The following is a 27,470-nucleotide window of genomic DNA, read 5'->3' as shown; positions in this document are numbered from 1 at the left end:
TTTTTAGTTAGTTGTGTTCTGTACAGAAGTGAAAAACCCAAGTCTCTATCTAGATTTCTCTGGTCTCACAAGCATCCAGACCTGTGGTAAAAGATGAGATTTGAAGGAAAATTAGAGGTGCCACTCTGCAAACGTTTATGTGATAGAAGGAATCATAAAGTGATGGAATGACTTGGGTTGGAAGGGACCATAAAGATCATCTAGTCCCAATGCCTTGCTGTGGGCAGGATTGACAACCACTAAATCAGGCATCAAATTAGGGCCCAGGGCCCCATCCAGCCTGTCTTCAGGAGGGGGGAATCCACAAATTCTCTGGGCAATGTCTTCCACTACCTCACCAGCCTCTGAGTGATAATTTTCCCCAGTCATCTAACCTAAGTCTCCCCTCTCTTAGATTAAAACCACTCCCCCTTGTCCTGTCACGATTGGACGCATAAAAAGTCAGTCTCCCTCCTGTCTATAAGCTCCTTTGAAGTACTGGTAAGCTATGATGAGATCTCTCCAGAGCTTCCTCTTCTCCAGCCTGAAGAAGCCCAGCTCCCTCAGCCTGAATAATTCTACCAGTAAATGCAGTGCTCTTGTTGCATTGAATTATACTGTTTTCCTTATAAACCTTCATTATTCACCTTAAATAAGCAATTGTGCCTTTTCCTGTTTGTTAAAATTAAATTAGCCACTGCATAAATTCTGATGTTTCCTTTTCAATGTTTGGCTCGATTGTTTCTGCATTTCATGCTGCAGTGCTAATCGGCTCGTACTCGTGTTCTTCAAGGGCTCATCTGAGGAGCAGTAGTCAGCAAGAGAATTGTTAAATGACTTAATGTAATTCATAATGTCTCACTTCGAAAGGGCAGCATTATAAATGAAATACAATTTGAATGGTTTGTGCATTGGCTGTAAATAAAATTTGGAGACTTCTTCTGGAGAGGTCAGAACAAATGGTGTCAGGCTGTTAAGAAAGGTGCTTTGATAAATGAGTTGGAAGTGCACTCTGGGGGATTCTAATGGCATCAGGTAAGCTCCTGAGAAAACATGAAAGGTAATCTTCACCCTAGGACTGAATTTTTGCCAGTTCTGTGCTACTTAAGTACACTTTAGAACAAAAGGCTTCACGATGTAAATATACTTCGTGTTATGAAACACATTGTTCCTTCTGTGAAGTGAATAAATGGAGGAGGAGATTGCTTTCTTTCCTGCTTTCACGCAGTGAGGGTCTGAAACAGTACTGCTGAATTGTTTAAATGTTTAGAAATAGTTTCATCTTCATTGTGCCACATCTGTGCCTTTGCTTCTTAGAGTGACTCAAATAATTGCTCTGAATGTGTAGTCGGAGTGGGAGAATTCGTTTTGATTTCATTGCTTCGTTAATTACTCTATCATTTTTCAAGTGTCATTGCAAATCCAGCATGTGTAGCACAGCCTAACTAACAATATTTAGATCGATTTCTATTTATTCCCTTAAGGCAGCCTTAATTCTGTGGAGCCCACTGAAAGTTGTTCATTTAGTCTTTACAAAGTAAATTGAAAAAACAGAAATTGTGCATGGTGTGTTCTTGCCTGGGGTAGTGACAGTATGTGATTGTAGACTGTTTAGTTGTGAGCATTCCTGGGAAGGATATAACAACCAACTCACGTATGTTCTAGAATCCTTTTATTGAATCCTATGTAAATTCTTCCCCTCCGTTTCCTTCTCTCTGTATCCCCCCATCTGATGGAGTGGAAAGAATCACCTGTCTTTAAGGAGTCGATTCAGTGTTGAATTTGCTAGGCCTCTTCTGTTGGTTCACTAGTGTAAGCTCTGCTTTATTACCTGTTTCCACCTGCGTGGAAACCGAGTATGTGAAAAGAGTAAGATGAATTATCATAACCATTTCACAGCTTGTATCTAGCAGTAAGAGTTTTCCCTTCTATTTGAAGCAAGCCACTAATCTATTTCTAAGTAGTTCAGGTGAGATAGTTGGTGGGTTTTTTTGCTGTAAAATCACAGTGACATTCACAGTGAAGTAAGTGATTGCCTTCTGAAACCTAGAAAAAAAGCACTGTCAAGTGAGTAAAGTAACATAATGAGGTCGTCTTTTCTCTAAGCTATTTGCAAGTGCCATATTTACATTCTGGGAACATTGAATTTTGTCTTGTCTCTATGTTTTGCATGTTCCTTATGGCTTGTGATGGCAGATTTTTAAGTTACTCCTCTGGCTGGTATGTAACGAAAGAGGAGGAGGCATTCCTTAATTCCTCAGCACTGCAGTCCCATAGGGTTCAGAAGAAAAATGGTACTAATTCTGGAGGTGCCAGATGCTGCTTCAGGGGTCATTCAGCTGGTATGAATGAGCCTTTTGTCCTGGCGCAGGAGGTCTGGTGTATATGGCTTTCCATCTAGGGCACAGCTCTGCTTCTGTCCTCTTTTAGAACCCTCTAACTGCAGGAAAACATTGCATTGTTTGGAATTAGAATGTAAGCAGAACTTTACTATATAGATGGAATGACAGCTGTTTCCTGAATGGTGCTTGGCTTAGCACCATTAGTGCTTAGTGTGATTAGAAATCTAATTAAAATATGACTTGATAGAGAATGTGATAAAACAATGACTTGTACTGAGCATAAGCAAATGTTTGTGGTAGGCAGCAGAGATGGTTGTTTTATGTATCCAAAGAGAGAAAAATCTTTGCTACCATCCTGGCCACGGAGGTGCGTACGGTGATACAACCTTACCCTTGTGAGGAGTGTTTGTGCAACAGTGCAAATCCGAGGCTGGGAGTTCTCCTGTGGGAACTGCTGTGGCTTTGTGATCAAAGCTGAGCGTATCAAAAGCTCATGTTTATTTTCTGATAAGTTTCTGAATGTGATCTCGTGTTTCCCCACCTTCGAGGGGAGCGTCCTACATACTAACATGGGTGTGTGCTGGTGATGTTGGTGGTGCTGGTGATGCTGGTGAGCCAGAGGAACTGTCAGTCCCAGTCTGGCTTCAGCACTGAGCCACAAAATCTTGACAAAGCTGGAATGCTTCTAGGGGTAACGGCTAGAAATACAGCTGCGTAAAGAGCCTGAAAGATAAAAACACAGCAGTGTCATTACTGTGATTTGGATTTGTGGATATAAATTACTCTGTGAACCTGAAATTTGCTGAATATTCTCTTGATTAATGTTTTTAATGAAGTAATTAAAGTCACTTCTATCTTTCTACTTTCCATCAGGAGCCAGCAGAGAAGAGATAACAGAACACTGGGACTGGTTAGAACACAATGTCATGAACATTTTATCGGTGTTTGATTCAAATGAAGATATTACAAGCTTTGTCCAGGGAAAGATAAGAGTAAGTAGAAGGCACATGACACAATTGAGAAAGGCTGAGTATTTTTACTTCTAAATGTACACAAATCTTATGTTCCATGCAGACAGCACCACGATATTGTGTACTTCTGAGTGAATAATACGCTCCATTGTTACTGTTTATCTGCCACATAGTTAAATAAAGTTGTTCGACACAAATTATGTCGTGGTAAATGGTACACCACGTGCCTTTAGATAGTGGTCTGGAACTGATAACAAATTATCTCACAATAGTTTTGAGAACCCCTAGGAAGTATATGAGAGTTCATTTTGCAATTACTAAACATTTAGCCCTGAAGTTCATGTGATTAAGTGAGGAAAACAGATTGTTTTCAGATAAGGAAACCTGAAGATGTGTGTCGTGCCAAAGCTGTATGAATCTGAAGTGGCACGTGTGAGCTGTAACCTTGTGTTTTGATCCTCAGACTATTCTTCAAGTTGTAAAATACAATATCCTATAAGGAGAATACTCCTTTGTATGTGTGCAGTTTTTTATAAGGCATCCACGTTTGTGGATACGTATGTGAAATAACTGTTCTCTTGTTTTAGGGTTTGATTGCTGAGGAAGGAAAAGGTTCTTTTACAAAAGAAGAAGATCCCGAGAAGTTTCGTGAAGGTCTTATGAAGTTTGAGAGGTGCTTTGGGTTACCAGAGCAGGAGAAGTTGGTTACCTATTACTCATGCAGCTACTGGAAGGGCCGGGTGCCTTGTCAAGGATGGCTTTATCTTAGTACCAACTTCCTGAGCTTTTACTCATTTTTGCTGGGAGCAGAAAGTAAGTAAGGCCTAAGCTAAGGCTGGTCCTTTCATGTTTTACTGTATATGTTTCACATGTGGAAGCATTTTTCTTATGTCATGAGGAAGTGATTTGCCATGTGAGCAGGTGTCTAATTGATAATTGTTAAAGTAGAGTAGCTTACGTGAGTCTGTTAGTTTGCAATTTGCATTTTCATATTAGAGCAAAAAAAAGAAAAAAAAAAAAAAAAAAAAGACAGTCCAGACTTGTATTTTGATAAATGGTGTGTCTTTAATGTTCTTTCTATAAAAATCATTCTAGTGGAATTAGTTGATAGGAACTGTGGAGAGAGTCTTTTTTTTTGCCCATGTGAATTTGTAGCCATTTCCAAAGGAGTTGTGATCTAACAGTATTGTTTAATTATACTTTCTAGTGCTGCTGCTTTTTTGATTAATACAAGGGTAGCAGCTGAAGAGGAGTTACTCATATCTCCTTATATTTGTATTTTCAGTAAAGCTTATTATCTCCTGGGATGCAATATCAAAACTTGAGAAGACTTCCAATGTTATTCTGACAGAGAGCATTCATGTCTGCTCCCATGGGGAAGATCACTATTTTTCCATGTTTTTGCACATTAATGAAACATTCCTTCTCATGGAGCAGCTGGCAAACTATGCTGTTAGGAGGCTTTTTGATAAGGAGACATTTGAAAATGACCTAGTCCTGCATGACCCCCTGCAGATCACCAAGAGGTAACTGCTTATAATCCATCAGTTCTGGACTCAGTCATTTTTAGACAAAGGGGAGGAAAATCCTTGTGTGAGGGAGATCACTAAACGTTGGCAAAGGTGGTGTTCTCTTAAATAGCTATCTTGTTAAAGTTTGAAATCAAAGGCTTGCATGACATTGTGACCTCTTATTACTTTGCAGTATCAAAGGCTGTATGAAGGCAGGAAGTGATCAAACCTTCAGAACTGGGCTTCAATTACAGTTTATAGTAGTTTGTATTTTTAAAAGCTGTTTTAGCAGTGTTTGGGAATAGGAAATCAGGAATGGAGCTTCAGAGTCTACAAAGAATCTCAGTGAGAAGGAGAAGAATAAATGATTTAAAATACATATGTATGTAACTGCATGGCTTTTCTGTACTGGAGACAGGTGATAAAGTCAGTGAGCTGCAGGTTTTCCTTGTTTCTGGCCGTGTTTTAGGAAGGGAGATAGGTGTGTGCATAAATAAACAGATGGTTGGAGTCCTTCCTTCTCAAGGAAAGTGTGATTATTTCTTGTAATAAATTTATGATTTATTTCTAGTTTCAGTTGATGCGAATGTTGCCCTCTCCTTGAGGAGCAATCCAAATTCCCACTTAAATTGTGAGATTTTGATTGGCTGCTTACTGTGAAAAGTAACCAGGAAACCAAGGCTACAGTGGGTTATTTTAATTAACTAAGTCTGTGTTGGAAAATATTATCTGTGCAAAGAGGAAAGTATGAGAAAGCATCTTCCTGTACGTTTCAGCCTTAGCCTGGCTTCCAGTAGCTCCGTTTAATTTGTTCCTAGTTAAAGCCAACTATGCAACAGATTAATAAAAAAAAAAAGTCAAGAAGTCCAATTGTTCTTTCCTTGTATAGAACACTAACAACAAAGCCAGGTTTGGGTTGAATTTCGTAGATAATTGGGGTATTTTGATGGGTTGGAAAGCACGGCAGACTAGGCTAATAGTGTGTATTTCTTTTCCTCTCCCTTTAGACCCTGATTCAGCAAAGTGCTTTGCTGTGCAAGAATGTGTCTGAATTTATTCCTATTTACTGAAGCATTGCAGTGTTTTGTTTAGTGGGTGTGTACTGGTCTGCTCCTGCACTTTGTTACCTCTTCAAGCAAAATGCTGAACCTTCCAATTGACACTATAGTGGAATTGAGAGTGCATGATATTTTACTGTTTCAAGAAGCCTTTCCACAAGACATTGCAACTTTTCTATTTTTCAGGATATTTTAAAAATATTCCATTTTTCTCTTCTGTCTCCTCCCTGATTTTCTGCTTTGTTTGCTTTTTAATCCAGAGGCCTGGAGAGCCGAGCCCACAGCCAGCAGTTCAGTGCATTCTTCAGGCTACCCAAAGAAGAGACTTTGAAGGAAGTTCATGAGTGCTTCTTATGGGTTCCTTTCACTCATTACAATGCCCATGGGAAAATGTGCATTTCAGAAAACTACATCTGCTTTGCTAGCCAGGATGGCAGCCTGTGCAGCGTAATCATTCCATTAAGAGAGGTAATGCAAGCTACAGGCAGAGCCACTTATACCAGAAGATTTGCACTTGTGTAGCTTAGTGTCAGTTGATCAGATTTTCCTTAGAATAACCTTAGTTTATGTGATGTCATGATTTCCCTCTACTTTTGATGCTGCTTATAGTAATACTGCTTACAGAGCTACTTCCATGTTTCTACACTGTCCCCTGTGTCATTTTTGCCATTTCCATTTATTTTATCTCATTTCTGTAGCTGGGTACAGAATCCAATTTTTCAAATAGTGCATCTATTAAAAAAAAATAGTAAAAATTAAAAAAAGCTTACTTTTTGAGGTTGAGTTAATGTAAGATTCTTGAGATTAAAATGACTGGAAAAGGTAGAGGATCTTGAAGATAGTTGTTCTGCTGTGTTTCTTCCTTAGCTCTGTAGTGCCATTCATCTTTTTGCAGTAGTTGAGAAGTGCTGTCTGTTCAAACATCTGTAGGAAAATCCATTGACATTCTTCAGTGAACAAATACCAGCACCAGCTGGTAGTCTGAACAAACTGAACAAGGATTGTATTATGAAGGACAGCTTTCCTAGTTCTGTAGGTTCTACAGATAGACTGTGGAATCATATCTAACTAAAAAAAAAGGCCTTCTCCATCTCCCTGATTTCGTGTGGTCTGTGACATTGCCACATTTCTGCTGTTAGAGAATTTTTAAGGTTTTTTTGGAGATTTTTCAGCAGCATCCAGATATGTGCTACAATTAACCAGTCTTTAAACAGTCTTGCTAACAATGTCAACATCCATGTGTTGTGGGGGGGAAAAAAAAGAGACGGTTAAAGGAGCTGACTAAATTATCTCCTTGTCGTTTGTCAGGCCCTCACTATTTGTTCTGCAGTACCACAGAGTTCTTTCATTTAGTCTGTCTTCCTTTTCTTTTCTGTAACAATGTAAAAACATCAGCAGTGACAGCTGCTCTACACATTCATGATTATCTTACAGTTATGTGCATTATTAAGGTGTATTAAGTACTCTAACACGTAGCTCTTTCACAATAGCAATTAAAATCAGCTCCAGCCATCACATATTATGACAGCTGGAATTTGTTCTCATGGAACTTGATTCGTTTCATTACTTGTCTGTCTTTTTGATGGCAGGAAAAAAGTAACAGCTCCAGCAGGTCGGAGGCGGCAAGATTTCCAAGTATGCTCCATGCTTTCTGCTGAGAAAAACCTTTTCAGAGATGTTCAGTACCTGGTAGAAAGCCTGTGGCATGACACTGCCGTGTATTAAAACAGCTCCAGGCCTCTAAGCTGTAACATAGCCAGTTCATTACTTACATTACTTATTCTGTTTGTGTGGTGCTGTTCCATGTACGTGTGTATTTTTAATAGCTTTTTCTTTTGGAAACAAGGTGGTAAAATGTATTGGAATGGCTTGCCTCGTTAATGCAGCCTTGTCTCCCTAGGTGATAGGTGTGGATAAGGCTGACCCAGCCAACAGAGGAGTCAACATTAGTACCAAAGGAAAAAGAGCTTTTCGCTTCACTGAAGTTAGAGATTTTGAACAGCTTGTCACAAAGCTCAGAATCAAATGCAATGCAACTTCGAGTCCACAGCATATAAATACAGAGGTAAGTCTTCAGCCAACTCTAGGTTCTCATTAGCTACTCTTAGAAATAAGTTTGTCTAGTCTCACTGAGAATTTAATGTATAGTTACCTGTGTTCTTGATGCCATGCACTATTTAAGTCTGAATCTAGACAGAGAGGGTCTGCTGCACCTCTGGATAACAAGTTGTCTCTTTTTCTGTTTTTTAAATCGTGCTCCCATTTCTTGCCTTCAGCCCCTTTACTTTAAAACTGAAGCCCATCAGTCTGACAGAAAGTTATGTTTCACTGTGCCTTTTTTTCGGTCAGCTGACTATTTGACTCAGAAAGCGGATGGAATAATTACAGGGTTACTTCTGGATGTGAAGAAATCTGTACTTAGTTTAATGCATGAGAAATAAGAAAACATGGCCAGGCAGCCCTAAAAAGCATTGCTTGTTAGAGCTCCTGCATCTCTTCTCAGAAGATTTTCTATTGAGAAAATTAGAATCAGCTGGAGCAGCATCAAGAATGACAGTTGTGTGTACAAGTGTACAACTGAATGCCTTTTGGTAGAAATCAATCAGTGTATCAGACTGAATATCAGTGTGTCTCGGTGTTCAGATTGTGCTTCTTAAGAGTTAAAAGATACAAATGAATAATAAAAATAAGACAGTTTGATATCAGCAGAAATGCTCAGTTGGCAAGTGTACAGCACAGCCCTGGGAGAGCTGAGAGTTAAAGTCTGCTTCTCAAGGGAATTCCCAATTTGAGCACCCTCTTTTGGGCAATATCTGCATTGTTTTGGCCTAGCACACTAAGTTCTGTAGCTCTGGGTTTAAGGTGTGGAAAAATAAATATTTCAATGCCCATGAGTAAAAGAGCATGTGAACAATGATGTTGTTGTTAAATGCATTATTTTTTGGGTTCTCTTATATTGTTTCCATCAGGTTTTGAAAAGCATCCAGGTTCTAATGCTGTTTTCAAAATGCTCTCAGCGTTTCTGTGTAGTTCTGTATGTGGCTCCATTGAAATTAATGGTGTTCTTTTGACTTGGTTGATGATCAGGTCTCTGCCTGTTACTGTTTTTCATAATTAATAGTTGTCCTTTCATCGTTAAGTTTTTGGTTGTAGAGATGAATTTTACAAGAGTAGCCTCTTGAAGCCTGCCTGTTCAGAATGGGGACTGCTTTCTATTCATTTATTTTGGAAGTCTGTTTGTCCATCCAAGAATTGTATGCCAGTCTACATTTTAGTAAATCTGGTACCTGTAAACTAATCTGATAAACAAGGATAGTCTGGAAGCAAAATGGTTTCTGCTATGAGTGCTGCTTCTTGAAGGATCGTTTGGTGTTTATCACTACCATTGCTAATATCTATTTAATTATTTGTTAAGGTTGCAGGTAGTTCTGCTTCTGACAGTCCAAAGGATTTTGATGAGGTGCCATCAAAGATAGATCTGAGGGATAACACCAAAACTGTCAGTACAGAAGCCCTAATGACTGTCTACCATCCTCAGGATGCCGAGAATCTAGACCCTAAAATGGTAAGGGATAAAGTGGCCAACAGTTTTTGGAATCTAACTGGAAAAGACTTAAGCACATTCAAAACATACTCCAGCAAGGCTGCTGGATTCCTCTACAGCTTTGCCAGTCTTCTTTCATCTCCATGTCCAGTATTTTCCACGAGGTTCTTCATGGCTCTATTCAATTTTCTGCTCAACTTGTTTAATAACGATGTGCCTCATCTTCCTAGAGCTAATTCCTCCTGCTCTTCCAGCCCCTCAGGGAAGAACTGGCTGTTTCTTTTGAGATAGTGAACATGTTTCAGATCTGTCTGAATTGTTAAGGTACAAAGTCACTACAAACTCTTCAGGAACAAGGGGAATGTTATCAGGAAATTGATTGATTTCTTAATTGCTTCATTCTTTTATGCATCTATCTATCAAAATTACACTCTCAATGTATTTTAAAATTTTTTTTTTTTTTTTTTTCAGTAAGATGTACTATTTTTGCTTCTCCATGGTGTGTACAAGAGGACAGAAGAGTTTCATTTTAAAATTAGCCTTTCAGCAAAATTAGACAAATATTCAGATGTGGAACTTATGATATTAGAAACATCAGAAAATAAGCACTCCTTTAGTAGGAATAAAAGTAAAACATTTTAAAATTCTACTTTTTATAGTCCAGAGGAAAGAAGTGGCAAAATTTACTTTTCCTTTCTGCAGCTTGCCTTTAATTGCTTTAACAATATTAAATATCACTGCTGCAAGAGTAGAAAATACAGAGCGTCTGAGCACTGGAGTCTCTCGTGGGCTGCAACCACTGATGATCAGTTGTTTTACATTAGATTAATTGAATTGCTCTTTTGGAGCACACTCAGCGGTTATTAGAAATGTTGTACCTTACAAAGGACCTGTTTCACTGCTGCCACTTTTTCCACAAGTAAAATGTTGTAACTTCAGTTATGTTTAAAGAAGAAATTTTTGCCAGCTCTTCCTCTGCAGGAGGTTTCACTGACATGGCTGGTGCTGTTGATGTTCAGATGCATACACAGTTGTCTTGCGTGTTGATGGTAATTGCTGGCTTGCCAAGTGTTCTCTCTGGTTGATAAATATTTGATTAAATGTGAAACCAATCTGGGTGTGTTTTCAGTGCTCAGTTCCCCTTCGTAGTCCACTCGACTTCCTTCTTTTGCAAATTCCCGATTTACTGGTTCTTTCCCATTGCTGCTTGGAGCCTGTGTTAAATAAAAACAGAGGAGAGATTTAGAAGCACTGGCAAAACAATGGCACTGATGTCATGTCAACGCTGTGTGCTTTGCACCATTTGTACCCACCCTGTTCCAAATCTGTCAACTGTTGTAATGCAATAAAGTGCGATGAGCCAGAAAGGAAGAACAGCCTGCCTTCGTTGTTGAGTTTCTGTGGGATATTATCTTGTCTGTATCAGAGTTAATGCATTTTCATTGCTGTTAGCAAAGAACAATTCGAAGGCACATTGAAATTGCAGAATGTTGATTTATCTGAATAATTAAGCAGATATCTGTAACAGTATGATTTGACTATGCGAGTAATCTCTTGCTTTATTGCACTGCATCATCATGGCCAAGTGCTTGTTTGTTAGAGTTTGCAGACTAGTGCAGAGAAAACTGGAGCCACACAGAAGCAATCTGAAGCTTCCTCCTATTTTTCTTGGTTTTCTTTTCTACTGCTTATACTCAATTTCATCTTTTTCCTTCTGTTAATTTACTGTTTACCAAGAAAATGTACCAGGAAGCAAAAATAAGAGTACCTTAAAATTGACCCAAGTTACGATCAGATTTTTATGTGTATGTATCATATAAACGTGTATTTATGTGTAAATAGCTGACAAAGAACCTTAACGAGTGCCTCTAGTTTTTTTTTTTTTTTGCCACAGGAATTATATAAAATGATGAATTTTGCTCCCCCCTTATGTGTTTTTGGAATGTATCAGAGCTATGATGGTAGAATTTATCTGTGTAACTGCACTGTCCTGTCCATCTAGTCCAACAACCCCCCTGCTGAAGTGAGTTCCCTCCAGTAGGCTCTGATCTGCATCAGTGTTTGTTTCAGACAGCTGTACTGATACCGGTGCTGCCATTTACAGTTTACATGAATATAACTGAGAGAAAAATAGAGTCTTGTTTTCTGAAACATGAAAAAAACCTTCCAGTATACATAATAGTCTTCTTTTTTTTTATTATTTTTGTAGTTGAAAGAAAAAATGAAAGAACAGTCCTGGAATATCCTTTTTTTTGAACGAGGTCATGGTGTCAGCATGTTTCGAACAAAGAAGACTCGAGATTTAGTTGTAAGAGGGATCCCAGAGGCCTTAAGAGGAGAGCTCTGGCTGCTCTTCTCAGGTACTGCACGGCAAGTACAATGGATTCATTTGTGGACTATATTATGTGGATGTTCTTGTTACTGGCTGACCATGGTCTGAGAAAAAAAAATAAAAAAAGCTTTTTCCTGTGGCAATTTATCTAAACCTTCCTGAAGGAAGAGCCTTTAAAACACATCCAGCATTGATTCAAACTAAACCTGTGTCATCACCTTCTGCAACAAACTCAGCTAAAAAATAATGACTGTATGCTCTATTCGTGAACTTCAAGGGAACAGTCAGTTTCTGCAGTGCCTCTACTTGCTAAAAAGCAATGTGTGTTTATGGGCCTGTTTTTCAATTGTTTGGATTGAAGCTTACTGGGAGGATAATGTTCCCAGACCAAAAGAAAAATGTTTTCCTAGAACAGAATTTGGCTCCAGTATTGGTAGCTGTTTGTTAGACACTGTTGCTTGGTTTAGAGAGTGAAAGGTACTGGAATTATGGACTTTCATACACGTAGGGAATCTCTTGCCAGAGCTCTGAGTATACTTTTGTGAGTTTCTGCTGTAGAACATACCTGTGACAGAGCAGAGGTGAAAGGAAGTTTGTTTCTTTTCTCCCCCTAATGAAACAGGAAAAAAAGTAAGTCAAAGTCAACTTTGTGATGGAAAGTAACTTTCCTCCAAGCCTTGTTTTCTGTTTTTATTTCAGAAGAATGCCACTAATTTCAGTAGAATTACTCTGGTATGTTACACAAAGAAGATGGAGGTATCTCAAAAGTCAGCAGAGTTCTTTTTTTACAGATTGCAGAAAATGGCATAGATGCTTTAGTATTGTCCTCTAATGCTGTTCAGTAATACTTATTGTCAGGTGCTGTCAACGACATGGCCTCCAGCCCTGGTTATTACACTGAGTTGGTGGAGAGGTCCTTGGGAACATGCACTTTAGCTACTGATGAAATCGAACGGGATCTGCGTCGCTCCTTACCTGAGCATCCCGCTTTTCAAAGCGACACAGGAATCTCTGCCCTCCGGAGAGTTCTTACAGCTTATGCATACAGGAATCCTCAGATTGGATACTGTCAGGTATTGTAGTCTTGAGAGCCTCAACATGAGTTCATCAGGGCAGTACAGTGCATCTCATGAAATCAGTCACAGAAATACCTAATGGTTTATTTTTGTTCCTGTGCATTACTTACTTCATCCCAGCATGTCACGTGAGCTTTTGTGTTGTACTTGAATTTGTTGTTAAACACTGCTATCTCCATTGCACTTGTGCCTGCATTTCTACTAGACTTTTAAAACTTAATAACATTTTTATGTAGCTTAAATACTATGCTCTGAATATAAATGTTGAATCCTTATACCTAATAGGGCTGCAGGTTATCCTAGAACTCTAAACACGTGGTGTAAAAGGCCTTCAGAAATATAACTTTAACAAATGATGATACAGTTGGGGTTTCACCCTCTTTCCTCATACACGTTTCCTTTCTTCTTTAAATGTTTACAGGCAATGAACATACTGACATCAGTACTTCTGCTGTATGCTAAGGAGGAGGAAGCGTTCTGGTTGCTGGTTGCTGTGTGTGAAAGGATGCTACCTGATTATTTCAATCGTCGAATCATTGGTAACATCAGTCTGCCTTGTAATCTATCTAGAGCTCAATATGATGATCTGTCCTTGAGAACAAACGTAAGGAGTGAGCTGGAACCTAACTAGTCCAGAGAAACTGTGGTCCTTGGTTCAGTATTGTAAAGTAGAAAATGGGAAGAGACAGAGAACATCCCAAGGCCCTTCTTAAGAGAGAGCAGATGTGATTTTTCAAATATTGTCGTTATCCTAGGGATAACTACTCCAGAAATATTTTCTTAGACTATTACAGAGTTCTATTGCAATTATAGCTGCAATTCGTGCCATCTATTGGAACTTAGCCAGCTGAAATAAAAGAAACTGAGTGTTCCAGAAGCAGACCTAGCCTAGTACTAAAGCTTGCAGATATATATGCTAGAAGAAAATTGCTTGTGAGATTTCTCTCTCATTGCAGAGAGGATGCGTCGGCTGACAGGGGAATCAGTGGCAGTAGCCATGCACATGCAGGAGTGCCAGCACACTTTACGGAATGCAGAAGTCCATGTGTAGAGTGCATAGCTTCCATCACAGGGAATGGAGACAGTGGTGCTGTGCAGCTAGCTCTGTGCTTACTTTTACAACAAATTGCATTTGGATAGGAGCTTGATTTCTGGCTAGTGAGAAAAGTACACTTCTCTTTATTAAGATATGGGTGGTGGTTTTGTTATCCTCTCCCTGCAGGTGCCTTGGTAGATCAGGCAGTGTTTGAGGAGCTCATCAGAGTTCATCTGCCTCAGTTGACAGACCACATGATGGGCATGACTTTTTTCTCCTCAGTCTCTCTCTCCTGGTTCCTTACCCTTTTTATCAGTGTGCTGCCTATTGAAAGTGCAGTCAATGTGGTGGACTGTTTCTTCTATGATGGAATAAAGGCAATCTTGCAGCTGGGACTTGCAGTGCTGGACTACAACATGGATAAGTTGCTGACTTGTAAGGATGATGCAGAAGCAGTGACTGTTCTCAACAGGTATCAGTGCATGTCTTGTTCTTAAAGACAGCGTAGCAGCTGCTGTAAGTGCAAATAGAAGTGTCATGGGGCAGTGGGGACACGTCTGGCCAAGAATTCTGAAGGCTTCAGAGTAACTAAATGCCCGTCTCGGGTTGAAATTCTGGAAGGGATGGTTGGGAAATATGCCTCAGTACTCTGAAAAGCCCATCCTCCTTTAAAGTTCTGCTAGAACCACTGCAATTTCATGTGTTTTAAAGTAAAAACTGTTTTTATTATTATTTTTAACTAAAAGATGACTTTCTGTGATAACCAGCTAGTCTAGAGAACACTAAGACTGTTCCAAACAGTTCAGACATTCACTTGGTAAAAAAAATATACTGCAGCTCAGTTCTTGTAGTTTTGGCTGCTGGCTCCTTTGCTGCTAATGGTTGAAAATAGGGGGAAAAAAATAATGATATTGAGGATAATTCTGACCATATAGCTGTTCTATATTACAAAGAAAAATTCAGATCAAGTGCATTCTTAATTGATGTATTACTTGCACGGTTTTTGCTTGACTAGCTGCCTAAATAGTGCTGTTGCTGCTCCTGTGATTGTGTGTCAGGGAGTGTTAAAACAGAAACACTGTGCTGAGACTCTGCTCTGAGTCATGAATTGTAATTGTTATGCAGTGATAATAAGAATTTCCCTTTAGCCAGATTTTTAAACGTTGTATGTTTGGATGGGGTAAGAACTATGGAATTACTGAGGAAAATGTGTTTTCATTTTAAGACACCATGCAGCCTGGTGCTGATTTTAAAACATAACTGTGCTTGTTTAAAGTTTAGGCACTTAAAAGCAACAGCAGTAAGAGCACATTCACTCAGTTTTTTGATTTATTAAATTATAAAATCTAAAAGCAGAGTGAAGTCTTGTTTCATTTTAACCAAGTAAACTGCCACTTCCACTTGCCACCCAGTATGCTGATGATTGTTGTGAACTTCTGTTGAACTTTGACTTTCAGCATTTTACTTGGCTGCAACACTTCCGTTGCACAGTGAATCCAGCCTGCAGCATACTGGTGTATTTATAAAATGATGGCAGTGGTTTGTGTCACCTCCAGAAAAAGGAAGCTGTCACTCCATAGAGTGACATAGATAGACATTCATTTCTCAGTGCTGGCCAAAGAATTGGCTAACCTCCATGTTGGAGCTGTTTAGCCTGGTTATGTAGGTGTGATGGATAGTACAGATCAGGCATGTCTTGGCTTATGCATCCGAGGGAATTAAGACTGCCTGGGTCACAGTTCAGCACAAGGCTCCGTTCCTCTGCCCTGGTTATGTGCACACTGAGAACAACCAGGAGAAATTAAGTGGAGGGGACTTTGGAAGCCTCTGGTGCACCTTCCACCTGCAGAAAGGATTACTGTTAGCGCTGGGTCACATCAGCTGTGCTTACTGTCTAGCTGTGTCTTGAAAATTTCAAGGCTGTACAGCCTTCTCTGGGTTGTGGGTTCCTGTGTTTGCTGTCTGTACTACCGTTACATCAGATTTGTGCTGTTCATGCTGATATTCTTTGCTACTTTTGCACACTGGTGTTGATTTGCCATTTATGCTCATGTTTTTTTGGTAGATGCTGACGTTACCATTTTGTTGTGATAATCTGCTTCCTGCTGATTTCTCATGTGTTTGCTTCACGCAGGTTTTTTGACAGTGTCACCAACAAAGACAGTCCTTTGCCTCCAGCTGTGCAGCAGGGCTCCAACCTCAGTGATGCAAAGGGTGATCACCCAAAAGTGGACATTACTGACTTGATCCGAGAGTCAAATGAAGTATGTGTGCTTGTGGGTATGTTTTTGCACCCCACACAGTGTTCATGTTGTGCAGGCTATGTTGTTCAAACTAGCGTAGGAAACCTCTCCAGAGTGGTAGGGATTATGGTGTGCATTTTGCTGAGGCTTGCTGACAACCATATATGTTATAACATAGATTTGGTTTTGTATTTTTTGCTTCTTTTTCTTTAACTGCTTTAGAGTTTGCTTGCTAGGCTGCCCTGAATGGAGTTCCCTGGACTCATCATAGGTCATGCATTGTCATCATTCAGTCTGATAGGAGTATGTCAGCTCAGTGACAAAGCACAGGAGAAACAGCAATGGTGTTTGCTTGTTTGAGGCTGATTGCTTTCTGCTGCAGATGGTGGTAACATCTGACACAATGGCTGCTGCAGGAAACTGTACATAATTAGCTTAGTGTACTTGTGAAATGGATGTTTTGGGATGCGCTGGGTGAGGAGGATCAGTTAGGATCTTCTAGCATTTCCTTTCAGTGTGCTGCTTTGATTCTTGCAGTGTCTAGCTTTGTAATACTGGGGAGGATATGGATCTAGCTTCTCCTGCTCGTTCTGTCCTCAGTTTTAGATCAGGGATTAATCCATTTGTAGGTAGGTTTCTCCTCCACCTAGAGTTCACTAAAGTGAACTTCAAGCCTGACAACATATGCATTAGACTTTGTCTTCCCATACAGTGAACTGCAGTGTCTTTTCCTTCATCAGTCTTTTAAACACTTTCTTTTTTAAAATTGCACTGTTTATTGAGAGTCTTGATGTGATTCTTTGCTCAGTTTCTGTGGTCTTCCTGTGCATCCACACTTGTATTTTGCTGCAGAAAAAGACAAAAAATACCTTAGATGTATCTAACAGCAGTCGATTTCATAGAACTGTATTTTTCTTCACAGAGATATGGAGATATTCGGTATGAAGATGTTGAGAGCATGCGCTGCAGAAACAGGCTTTATGTGATCCAGACATTAGAAGCTACAACCAAGCAGAATGTGGTGAGCGACTTGAAGAACAAAACCCTTTCTTCCTTTTTGGAAAATCTTAAGAACAGCTACAATTTCCAAAGCCAAATAAGTCATTAATAGGCTGAAATCCCTCCTGTCTGCAGGGTGTCTGTTAGCTGAGGTTTGGGTTGTGATGTTTTCAGTCTTTGAATCACAGCATGACCTTCTGCTCTCATTACAAATGCCATAATCACATACAGCTTCTAAAAGCTGGCATAACTTAGACATTTTGCATCGATGGGAACAGGCTGCCCTATATTTCTTTCTGCTGTTCTTAAATTGCTCGTGCGTTTCTCTTTGAGATGTAGTGCTACAGTAAGGCAATTCATTACTTGCATTTTTTCTTGTGGAAGCCATCCCAAATGTCACCAAAGAGATTATTGCACTGCATTATTGTCAGCATTCACCAAGTATTGCTTCTTGTGTCTGTGATGTGTGTGGGTGTGTGGTAATGCATGCTTGGTGTGGCAGCTCTTCAGCTACCAGCATCGTTCTTTTATTTCAGGCTCCTGAATGAAGGTAGGGGTTGCAAGGTACTTCCCTGGTTTGTCTGCTTTTTTCATTGCCTTATTTGCAGTAACTGGTAATAATAGTTGCCTACTTAGCAAGCAGTGCTTTCATTAGTAGTGGATGTGTCTTGTAGCTCAGTGTATATTGAGCTAAGCTGTTATCTGTTGTATTTCATTTCACAAAACATACCTCTTTGTGAAGATGGATACTGGTCATGTTTGAATATCCCGTTTTTTTTTTTTTTTTCTTCATCATTTAAAAATGGGGATTCAGCTTCACAGGTAAGGGCTGAATGTGCATTTGTCCACTATAAAGAAAGCTGTGTTCATTATAAATAGTCTAACATTCAAATTGTATCTCTTGGGTTTCATAGCGTAGGCTCCATGTATGCAAATGATGCTTTAAGTTCCCTTTTTAGGGAGAAATTATTTTTCCCATTCATCTCCTTCTGATCACCCTCTAATTGCTTTTAAGAAGCAATTCTGTTCTTACTGCTGATTCTAACATGCCAAAACCTGGAATACTCAAACTGTTTTTATAATTTAAGTTCATGTCTCTCACATTTTGTGGGCTTATTCCAAAAAGAGACTACTCATTAATTTTTTTCTTAATTTCAGCTTCGTGTTGTGTCTCAGGATGTAAAATTCAGTCCTAATGATCTTGACGAGCTTTATGAATTATTCAAGGTAATATGCCATCTACATCACTTCTCAAACATCTGTCTTAATGGTGGACAAAATGAGTGTGGAATAGCTTTAAGGGAGGTGAAGGCTAGATTCGTCATTTTTTTACATGTCTGTTTAAAAGCAAATTACGTAGTTGACTCCTCACTTCTTTAACCCAGATAAACAGTTGTTTCTTCATACAATCTAATATCTATAACCTTCCCTTTGCAGAGGGAACACTTTCTTTCCTGCTATTGGAATGTAAATAGTCCTGTTTTAGAACACCATGATGCCAGCCAGCCGTATCTGGAGCAGTATCGAATTGATTGCCAGCAATTCAGGGTTCTTTGCCATCTCCTGAGCCCCTGGTCACACTGTGCAAACAGAGACTCCATTGCATTGTGGACATTCAGACTGATGGATGAGAACTGCCATGGCCTTATCAACTTCAAACAATTTTCCTGTGTGCTTGGTAGGAGAACAGCACATATGCATAGTATACATTCACTAGGGAGCTCCATTTTGGAAGCAGTCCTGGGTGTTACTGCCTTTGTGCACATGTAGCGAGCTTAAGGAGCTTCTTATTTTAGGGTCAGATTATCTTGAATTGTACTGAAATAGCTAACAGAGAGCTTTACAAATTAGTAACTCCTCTGAAACATTAATCCTCTGGAGAGTAATCTCTTATTTGAAATTATATTTAAATCCAGCTTTACTATTAAAAAAAATTGCATGAGCTTGTGGTTTTGGTAATCAGTGCTTCCTCACTCTGTAAGCCGTCTCATACACAGATCGTGCAGGACAACCTGTGCTTTATACCTCTGGGGAACTGAAAGTTTTCAAAGTTGCTTCTCCGTTCCTTTCATCTTGTTTTCAAAGCTCAGCAGTAAAAATAGGAAAGGCAAATGCTGGGAAGACTTTGATGCTACGTTTCTTTGGTGCTGTGGTTTTATTTCAGTAAGTCGCAGGCATCCTGTGCTCTGTCCTTTCTTCTGTAACCTCAGTGTTAGCTTGTTACAGGTGTGTTGCGATCTAATTAGTGAGCATGCTTTTGTGTTTCACTGGGTATTCAGAAATATTTCATGAGATAGTGTGCTCAAATGTTGTCACGTTCTTTCCTCAGTGTAGGCAAACCCTAGGCGTAGTTGCAGCTGGTATTTCTTTAAGCTTCATCTCTAGTTGCGCTCCATGTAGGATAGGACATGTCCTGTTCCAGTGTCTGTGGATTGTGGTTGTGTAGGTAAGAGGGTCTTTTAAATCTTGGCCCAGCTGAATAGCCTGTTTTCCTCTTGTCTCAAACAGATACCATGTATAATGGAAGTTTCACTGACAAACTCAAGCTTCTTTTTAAGTTGCACATCCCTCCAGGTGAGTAAGAGGCTGCTGCTGGCATTTTTGTTTGGTTGGTTTTGTTTCTTTAGCTTTTCTTTCCTCCTGCAGTCAGTAGCTCTGCCTGCAGTACAGTCCTGTAGCTGTAATATTTTTTGCAGGGTAGTGTACGCTTTGGGAAGTACTTAATACATTCAGACACCATTCCTGTTTTGTTCATAGGGATGATATATGAGTCTAAAGCTTTCGCTTTTTCTCCCTCCTTTGGCAATGCTTAGGAGTTCCAAAACCACTTTATTCGATTCTTTATTGCAGCTTTTACTGAAGTGGAATCTCTAAGCCCTTCCAAAGGCGTTGATCTTTCAAAAGAAGAACTGATCCGCTTCAGTCAACTCAGTGGTAAGTGTGTGACTTCGCTTACAGAATATTGGAAGGATTCTGTTAATTATCTCGTGGTGAAAAATGGGGAGTTTTCTTCTGAAACCCTCTGAAATCAGGTTTGAATTCACCTGTTCCAGCAAATCATGTTACTGATAGCAAGAATCTTCTGCATAGATGTTCTGTAAATAGCTCTGTTGTCGTACAAAGCAGTGCAGAATTTGTGGGTAGCCATCTCTCTTCAGAGCAGTTTTCTTCTGTAGCAGCATGTGGCTTCATTATGAGCATCGTTTAGGGGCCATTTCATTGGCAGCTGCACACAGAATAGTGATGCTCTGTCCTGAATTGGGTATGCCTGATGAATGAATTCAAAGGCTGCAAGTGTTTATTTGAAATAGAGGAATATCTTTGGTCAGCATTTTTCAGCATAGTAGGAAGCCTTTCTGTTACGACAGTTGTTGAAATGGTGACCATTGCAGTTCCATTGCATTCAAGAGATGATATTTCCTGCTTCAAGACATTTAATAATCAAGTATATGGTGACTCTGAGACTGGGTTTCAAAATCCTTTGTTTATATTTTAAATCCTGTCAGTTGAAAAAAAAATAATAAAATATGGGATTTAAATTTATGGAGTTGGAAAACTGTTTGGTTTTACATCGTTTTAAGAAAGACTCTATTTGATGTTTAGAAACTATCCAAAAGTTTCATCCATAGCACGTTGGTCCTGTCCTCAGCACTGTTCAATGCGTGGAGCATAAAGCATTCTGGAGGTTATCTACTTGATATGGCTGATGGTGGCTTTTTGCTGTCTCCAGCCCTGTGGTAGCTTCTATTTTTTTTGGAAGGAATGCAGATTTTGCCACATGGTTTCTTCGTGGGGAGGGTCTTTTGGGAGTCTTGCTCCCTAAGGAAAGAATTTTTGATAAAAGGAAGTGAAGTAGTGATACTCCTTGCTCAAAGCAGTAACTTCTTTTTTTTTTTTCTTCTAAACTCTAGTTTCATCTGCTGGGGATAGTCTTGAAAGTGATGCTTTGAAGAGCAGCCCAGAAAAAGGTAGAGAATCCTGGGGTCTTTTGTGGGAGCAGGGCTTGGAAAGTGCATGCTGACAAAGTACACTAATTCACATAATCTCCAGTGTAGTGCTGACATTATAGTGTTAAGTAAGTGTAGTCCTGTGGCGGTGGGAGCAAAGTAAACTCTGACCTTGGCCCCACAGCTCTGAAGGAATGACATGGGGGATGCAGTTGTTCTGCTCATTGTACCTTAGGGGAGCTCTCAGTTCTTGTTTGCTCACTTTATTTATTTATTTTTGTCAAACAGGGAAGGGCAAGGTTGATATTCAGGCCTATCTGAAGCAATGGCAAGATGAACTTCTTAAAAAAGAAGAAAGCATTAAGGATTTGCCAAGAATGAATCAGGTAAAACCATCTGTGTCGCAGTATGACGGGCCTCATTTTTCACTTCTGTGTTTCTTTTGAAGTTCTGTTAGTATTTTTCTAAAGGTTTCTTCGGATCCCTTAAATTCCAGACTACACATTAATGATGACACTGTTTGTTTTTTAAACTACTTTAACTGTAAGCTTACTGTAGACTGCACGAGGGGGGCTTACAGACACACAGGTTTACCAGGGCCCATGACTATGCTGCCAGTAGAGCAGTTTTTGCAGCAGGTGCCCAGCAGCTGCAAGCACTGGGTTGAGATTGCAGTGCGTAGCGAAACAGGAGAGTTGTGTTGCTGTTCTCTGAATAGTCTCATCTGTGTATCTGTTCAGTCTCAGTTCATCCAGTTCTCAAAAACTCTGTACAATCTATTCCACGGAGATCCTGAGGAGGAACTGTTGTACCGCGCCATAGCAGTGGTTACCAGTCTCCTGCTGAAGATGGAAGAAGTTGGGAGAAGGCTTCAGAGTCCCACATCACCAGTCAGAAGTCTGGCTGCCACAACAGAGGTGTCTGCTGAAAGCCCCCAGAAGGGACGTGAGGAGGGCAGCTCTGAGCAGACCGGAGGCAGTGGAGCGCAGAGTCTGCGAAAGGGCCACGAATGGTCTTTTGCCTTTGAGCAGATTCTGGCATCCTTACTGAACGAGCCAGCCTTTGTGAGATTTTTTGAGAAACCTCATGAGATAAAAGCTAGAATAGAGAGCGCTAAAAATTTACAACTCCAAGCAAGAACTAGAGTGTAATTTACTTTGACTCTGAATGAGGTACATAGAGCACTGGCAGATGAAGGTGGTTACTACGGAAATTGAGTACGTTGTTTACACAGGGAATGGGGTTTGAAGATTTAGCTTTAAATGTCAGATTACTCGTATGCTTTCATGTAAATAAAAATAGTTTGAAGCACAATCACTTTCTTGCATTGTTCGTAAGTTTCAATCCAAGCAGGAGCTGAAGAATAAACTGCCTGCCATACTATTAAAATATGCAACATTGGTAGGAAATACTAGATGTGACCTGTGACAAACTGACAGCTGTTATGGTGTGTGCTCCCCACTTTCATTTCTATTCCTGTGATAAATGTCATGGCTTCTATCTGGACATTTTCTACTTAAAATGAATTGTCAACAGCTCAGAGGTTGACTTCCAGGTTACTATTTCCAAACTTGCATGTGGGCAGGAACATGGTGAAGACTAAGAACAGAGGTTTCAGCTGATAGATACAGTGGGTGCAAGAGCCTCAGGTTAGGGAAGAAAGCAGCCCTGCTCACAGCTCCCTGCTTTGGTGTCCTGCACTGTGACAGATTTCAGCCCCTCACTGTCACTTTGCACACTGCCTTCTCTTGGCCTGTGTCTCAGTTTTTGCAGTGTGGCCCTTAAAACTAATTTCCTGCTTTTGTAGCTCAGCCTATATTTGAGATCTCTTTCCTATTTTCGTATCAATCTTCTTTCAGTTTAGGCAAAAATGGTACAAGCTGCTTGGTCTTGTCACTAATCTTGTAAGAGCCACTGTTGGCATCTTAGGAGCATGGTGAAGAAATATTTAGCCCTTGGAAAGTCCAAGGACAGACCATCCTTAGCTGCTTACCAGATAAGCTGAATGCTGACCTTGGCACTGTTAGGGACAGACTGCAGTTGCTCCTTTGCCTATGCTGGGTCCACACCCCAACCAAGTGATAATGAATTCTTTTTTACAGCTCTCTGGTTTATTGCTGCTGTAATATTTTCTGTCTGGCAACAGCATTCGTGGCAACAACAAACTGTTTGTGAACCTCAAGTGAAATTTTTTGTATGCATAAAAATGATGTAGTGAAGATGCTGGGGAAGAAAGCTCTGCCAGTGCTTTCCTGGTGGAATTTGACATTGAACCTGAGGTAGCTTGTGCTACAAAGGGTTTACACAAAGATGGGAAGAGTCTGTATTTTAACAACATTAAATAAACTGGTTCAAAAGAGCTGTTTTTAAAGTCTGTATGACAAGCTCTCTCTGCAGAGCAGCATTATTTTTATACTGTGCATGTTTTGTAAAGAAGCAGAATGGGGATGGCATCATTCACTACTGGTTGCTTTTCTTGCACTACTAAAAGGAATGAGGAACAACTGACTTTCATGTTACAAGCATTCGTTGAAATGCCACCATTGCAAATTGGTGTTAAAGTTCTTGTGCTGCTTCTAAAGAATGCAGTTTTGATCTGGAATAATGAATGTATGAATGACTTCCTCTCCCCTATACTCTCAGGTATCAGTTTTATTGAGCAAGCAGTAACTCCAAAAAAATATTTGTGAAAAATGATGAAGATTTTTTCAGAAACCTTCATGGAGAGCAGCCCCACCTGATGCAGCATACTGCTGGTCTGTGTATTGGTGCGTAAAGTATACAAACTGACTTATTTGTATGTATGTTTCTGAGGCAAACCAGGGCAACGCTGTGTCGATGTTTTCCTGATGCTGTTTTAGGAGCACGGAGCAGATGATAACTGATGTTCTGGTCTAGGATGTGCTCAGATGAGGTTTGCTCAGTGTGCCTGGACGCCTACCTGTGCGCCCTGCTGTAGGGACCCTGCTTTGGCAGGGGGTTGGTCTCGATGATCTCTAGAGCTCCCTTCCAACCCCTACAATTCTGTGATTCTGTGTAATTCTTACGTAAGCAGCTGCGCTGAAATGAACAGAGCCCCATGAAAAGAGATACATCTACCCAAGCAAAATGCTTCTGTAGGGCCGTGGTGGGTACTGCAAATTTCAAGAGGCATTCAAAGGTACAGGCTGTTCACTGAGCTACGTAGCACAGGGATGTGAAAGTCTTAAAACTCAGTTACGTTCTTTGGTGGAGGGCCAAGATGTTTTTAAAAAGTACACGCAGGATGAAATTAAGTACAAAAGACTGTACTGAAGGAACCTGCAAAATCCAATGGCCCTCTGTTATTACATGGTTTGGTTATGCAAAACTGAGCAACTTCTTGAAATACCAGTTTCTATTGCAGTCGATCCAAGAAACTATAGAGCCGTTACCAGATGCACAGTAATCCTTGCCAGCTGTCAGAGCTGTGTTACAGAGAGCTGACCAGCTTGTGATTTAAGAATACGTATATATCTAAAATATATTTGGTGTTGGAAAGGTGAGCCCGTGATGGCATCGCACTGCAGTGGCAGTCACTGGGTGGGCACACTTGTGCTGCAAGAGCTCAGTGGGGAAGCAGCCCGCCGTGCTCACAGCCCTTCCCTGCAGGGGGACTTCCATTCGCGTCCTCACATGGAGGCTTTTAGATGTGGTTTTGGACTCTGGGCAGCTTACCCATCAGTAGCAAGCGGCGTGCTTAAATAAGCACAGGCGTGTCATTTCACAGCTGTCCTTTTTTTCTGTAACGGCTCCCATTATCTCGTGGTCCTGTCTTAGGAACTGAGCGAATGTGCACCCGTCAGCATAAAGCACACGCAGTGTTCGGTCGCTAGCACTAGTGCTGCTCAGACAGCTTTTACCTTGCAGTCTGCTGCGGTGTCACCGGTGTGACTGGGCAGCTGCGGCACGGTGATTTGTGCCAGAAGGTTCCAGCAGCTGTTGGTCAAACTGCACAGCCCTTTTGGGCCGTCATCGTCGCTGATACGCACAGCGTATGCCTTTGTCACACGTAGCCCTGCGCCCACAGGGCAGCCTCTGAGCCTGGTGTCCCCCATCACGTGGCACTGGCTGCGCTCCGGCCACCACGAGGAGCAGCTGCTCTGCCCCGTGTGCTTCGCTCAGCAGCGGTCACCCCAGGGCCTGAGCACAGCACAAGGAACAGCCCTGGGGCCTTTTCCACCGCAGGGTGAACTGCTTGGGATAAAACTGGGGCGTTTTCTGGGACTTAGAAATGGTCGCTGCTGTGCGATTCAGAAGATGCCCCCTGTGTCAGTCCATTCCTAGGACAAACCACTTGTTCCTCATTCCAATGACTATGTAATAGTATATTTTCAAGAAGAATTTGCTAATATATAGCAAGTAAGAGGTAGCTGTATGTTGTATCTCATAGAAATTTCTCATCCGGCTGTACTATCCAGGGTTCTTGATTGTGACTGCAGTTGCTGTCTGGACTTAACATGAAGTACTGCAATTTGTCTCCAGGAAGAATAGGCTGTTTTGCTTTTTTCTTTGCTACAGCTTTGTCACTTTACCAAGAAGGCCACACATCTGTGTTGGCAGGTTGGCTTTTTATACAACGTGTTGTATGTAGAAGTACTGTAAGACAAATGGGGTGTTAAATAAAATATGTTTCACTTAAGAAAAAGTAATCTGTTTGAAGCACTGTTCTTTCCCATGATAGCCTGCTTCGGAAGATTGTTCAAAAGCATCAGTTACGTTAAAGACATTCGTAGCAAGGACTGAGCCATAGAAAAAGCACACTAGGCCTTCGACCTCCCCTAAGGGTGAGGAAAAGAGTGGACCCAGGTTTTGCAGGCTGGGACCAGTTCAGCCCTGTGCACAACCTGAGCTTGCTTCCATGCCCGGATGGCTGCTGAGTTAGTCCAGGAAGAGTGGCATTACTCATTTCTGCATCCAAATGAAGCCACGGATGGCGTGCCGTGGTGGCTCTGATGCCCTGCTCTTCCTGGCTCATGCTCTGCCTCTGGCAGTGGTCAGGAAGATTCCAGTCTCTGGCTTGAGCCCCAACCCTCCCCTACTGTGCACTTGTGTGCAGTACAGCTCCTGCACTCCTGCAGAGCAAGGAGCAGAGACCGGCCCTCCATCCGACCCGTATTGCCTGGGAAAAACAACAGCACAGTTGTGTAAGAGGTCTTACAGGTATGCTTTTATTTCTTTCTCTTTCTTTCTTCCTTTTCTTTCTTTGTTCTTTTTTTCTTTTTTTTTTTTCTTTTTTTTTTTTGAAAATACCATGTATAATCTGTTTAAAGCTTCTCAAAATGCACAGGTTCCCATCCAACAGAGCTGTGCAGCGACATAGATTCAAGACAAGAATAAAATCTTTACTCTTCATAAGACACTTTCTTTTTCCCATTACAAAATACTTTTAAGAATAATAACATTTATAAATGTATCTATATTTGACAGCATATAAAATAAACCAAGATTTATAGTCACTTCTAAGATTTTTCTTCTTTTACACAGAGTATGTTACAATATATACAGTCAATTTTTCGCTGTGTTTGTCAAACCAGCCTGATTGCACCCACCAGGCTTTAGCTTATATGTACAAATACGCTAAAAGTGCAAGACTTTATTAATTAAAGCTGCCTGTGTTTTCAGAGGTCTGGAATTGTGTGGCCTGTAGATAGAGATACACACATACATACATATATATATGTATATTACAAACACACACCTGTATATCTAGATATGAAGGGAGAGAGTGCTAGCACACGGGTGCTTGTGTGCTGGAAAGCCTCAGGTTGTCACTGAGCGCTGGTGCTGGAGCCCAACTTCGCTCATCAGCACCCAGGGGGGAACCAAACCCGCCAGCAACCCTCAATTCCAAAGGGATCCCAAAAACACAGGACGTAGCTATCACCGAGGTAAATGAACAGGAGTTCACCTGAATGAGAAGATTCATTTAGTCGTTAATTCTTTGAGTGCGAGTGATAACTAAGGCAAAAATCCCACGGCCCTGAGCCTGCCGTGCCCGGTTGGATGCAGGCTGAGCAGAGGCTCTGGGATTTTGGCCCACGGCACACACGGCTCTGCCCAGGCGGCACCAGGCCCACGAGCGGCTGTGCTAGCGGCTGGGGTGGGTGCTGGAAATAAAAGGGGGTGTGATAAAGTGCATGTTTCAGGTTGCTTGCTTCAGCAAGGCCAATCTCACATGTAAACATCCTTGCAAACCTCTCCTGCTCCCTGCCGCGAGGCTGTGAGCGATAGACAGCCGTGCCACCCCACAGCTCCCCCCATCACCGCGCAGCCCGGTGCCATCAGCAGGGCTGTGGAGGGGCACAGCCCCATCCTGCACACCCACCGCCCCCAGCCCCTCTCCTTGCAAGGCAGCGAACCCCTTCTGTGTCAAGCCCTGCTCATAAGAGCCCAGGCACACAGGGCTGGCAT

General features: G+C 41.0%; 1 protein-coding gene across 1 annotated transcript in view; it reads left to right on the top strand.

Annotated features, from left to right (window-relative positions):
* TBC1D8B (TBC1 domain family member 8B) overlaps positions 1–22,189 on the top strand; it is a gene marked incomplete at both ends in the record, with an annotated part of 31,219 nt that extends 9,030 nt beyond the window's left edge. The window contains 19 exons of the mRNA XM_079541965.1: positions 3,195–3,313; positions 3,880–4,105; positions 4,578–4,818; positions 6,122–6,329; positions 7,762–7,926; positions 9,277–9,426; positions 11,615–11,765; positions 12,596–12,810; positions 13,235–13,352; positions 14,036–14,321; positions 15,984–16,113; positions 17,015–17,113; positions 18,250–18,318; positions 18,529–18,769; positions 19,600–19,665; positions 19,942–20,025; positions 21,003–21,059; positions 21,327–21,424; positions 21,779–22,189. Of these exons, the coding sequence (XP_079398091.1) occupies positions 3,195–3,313; positions 3,880–4,105; positions 4,578–4,818; positions 6,122–6,329; positions 7,762–7,926; positions 9,277–9,426; positions 11,615–11,765; positions 12,596–12,810; positions 13,235–13,352; positions 14,036–14,321; positions 15,984–16,113; positions 17,015–17,113; positions 18,250–18,318; positions 18,529–18,769; positions 19,600–19,665; positions 19,942–20,025; positions 21,003–21,059; positions 21,327–21,424; positions 21,779–22,189 (3,134 nt within the window). The remainder of the gene's footprint in view (positions 1–3,194; positions 3,314–3,879; positions 4,106–4,577; positions 4,819–6,121; positions 6,330–7,761; positions 7,927–9,276; positions 9,427–11,614; positions 11,766–12,595; positions 12,811–13,234; positions 13,353–14,035; positions 14,322–15,983; positions 16,114–17,014; positions 17,114–18,249; positions 18,319–18,528; positions 18,770–19,599; positions 19,666–19,941; positions 20,026–21,002; positions 21,060–21,326; positions 21,425–21,778) is intronic.
* Between the last annotated feature and the right edge of the window lie 5,281 nt (positions 22,190–27,470).

This window comes from Tetrao urogallus (assembly GCF_951394365.1).
Source record: "Tetrao urogallus genome assembly, chromosome: 13".
NCBI lineage: Eukaryota > Metazoa > Chordata > Aves > Galliformes > Phasianidae > Tetrao > Tetrao urogallus.
Note: the sequence above shows the minus strand (reverse complement) of the source record. Positions and strands in the feature narration are given on the sequence as shown.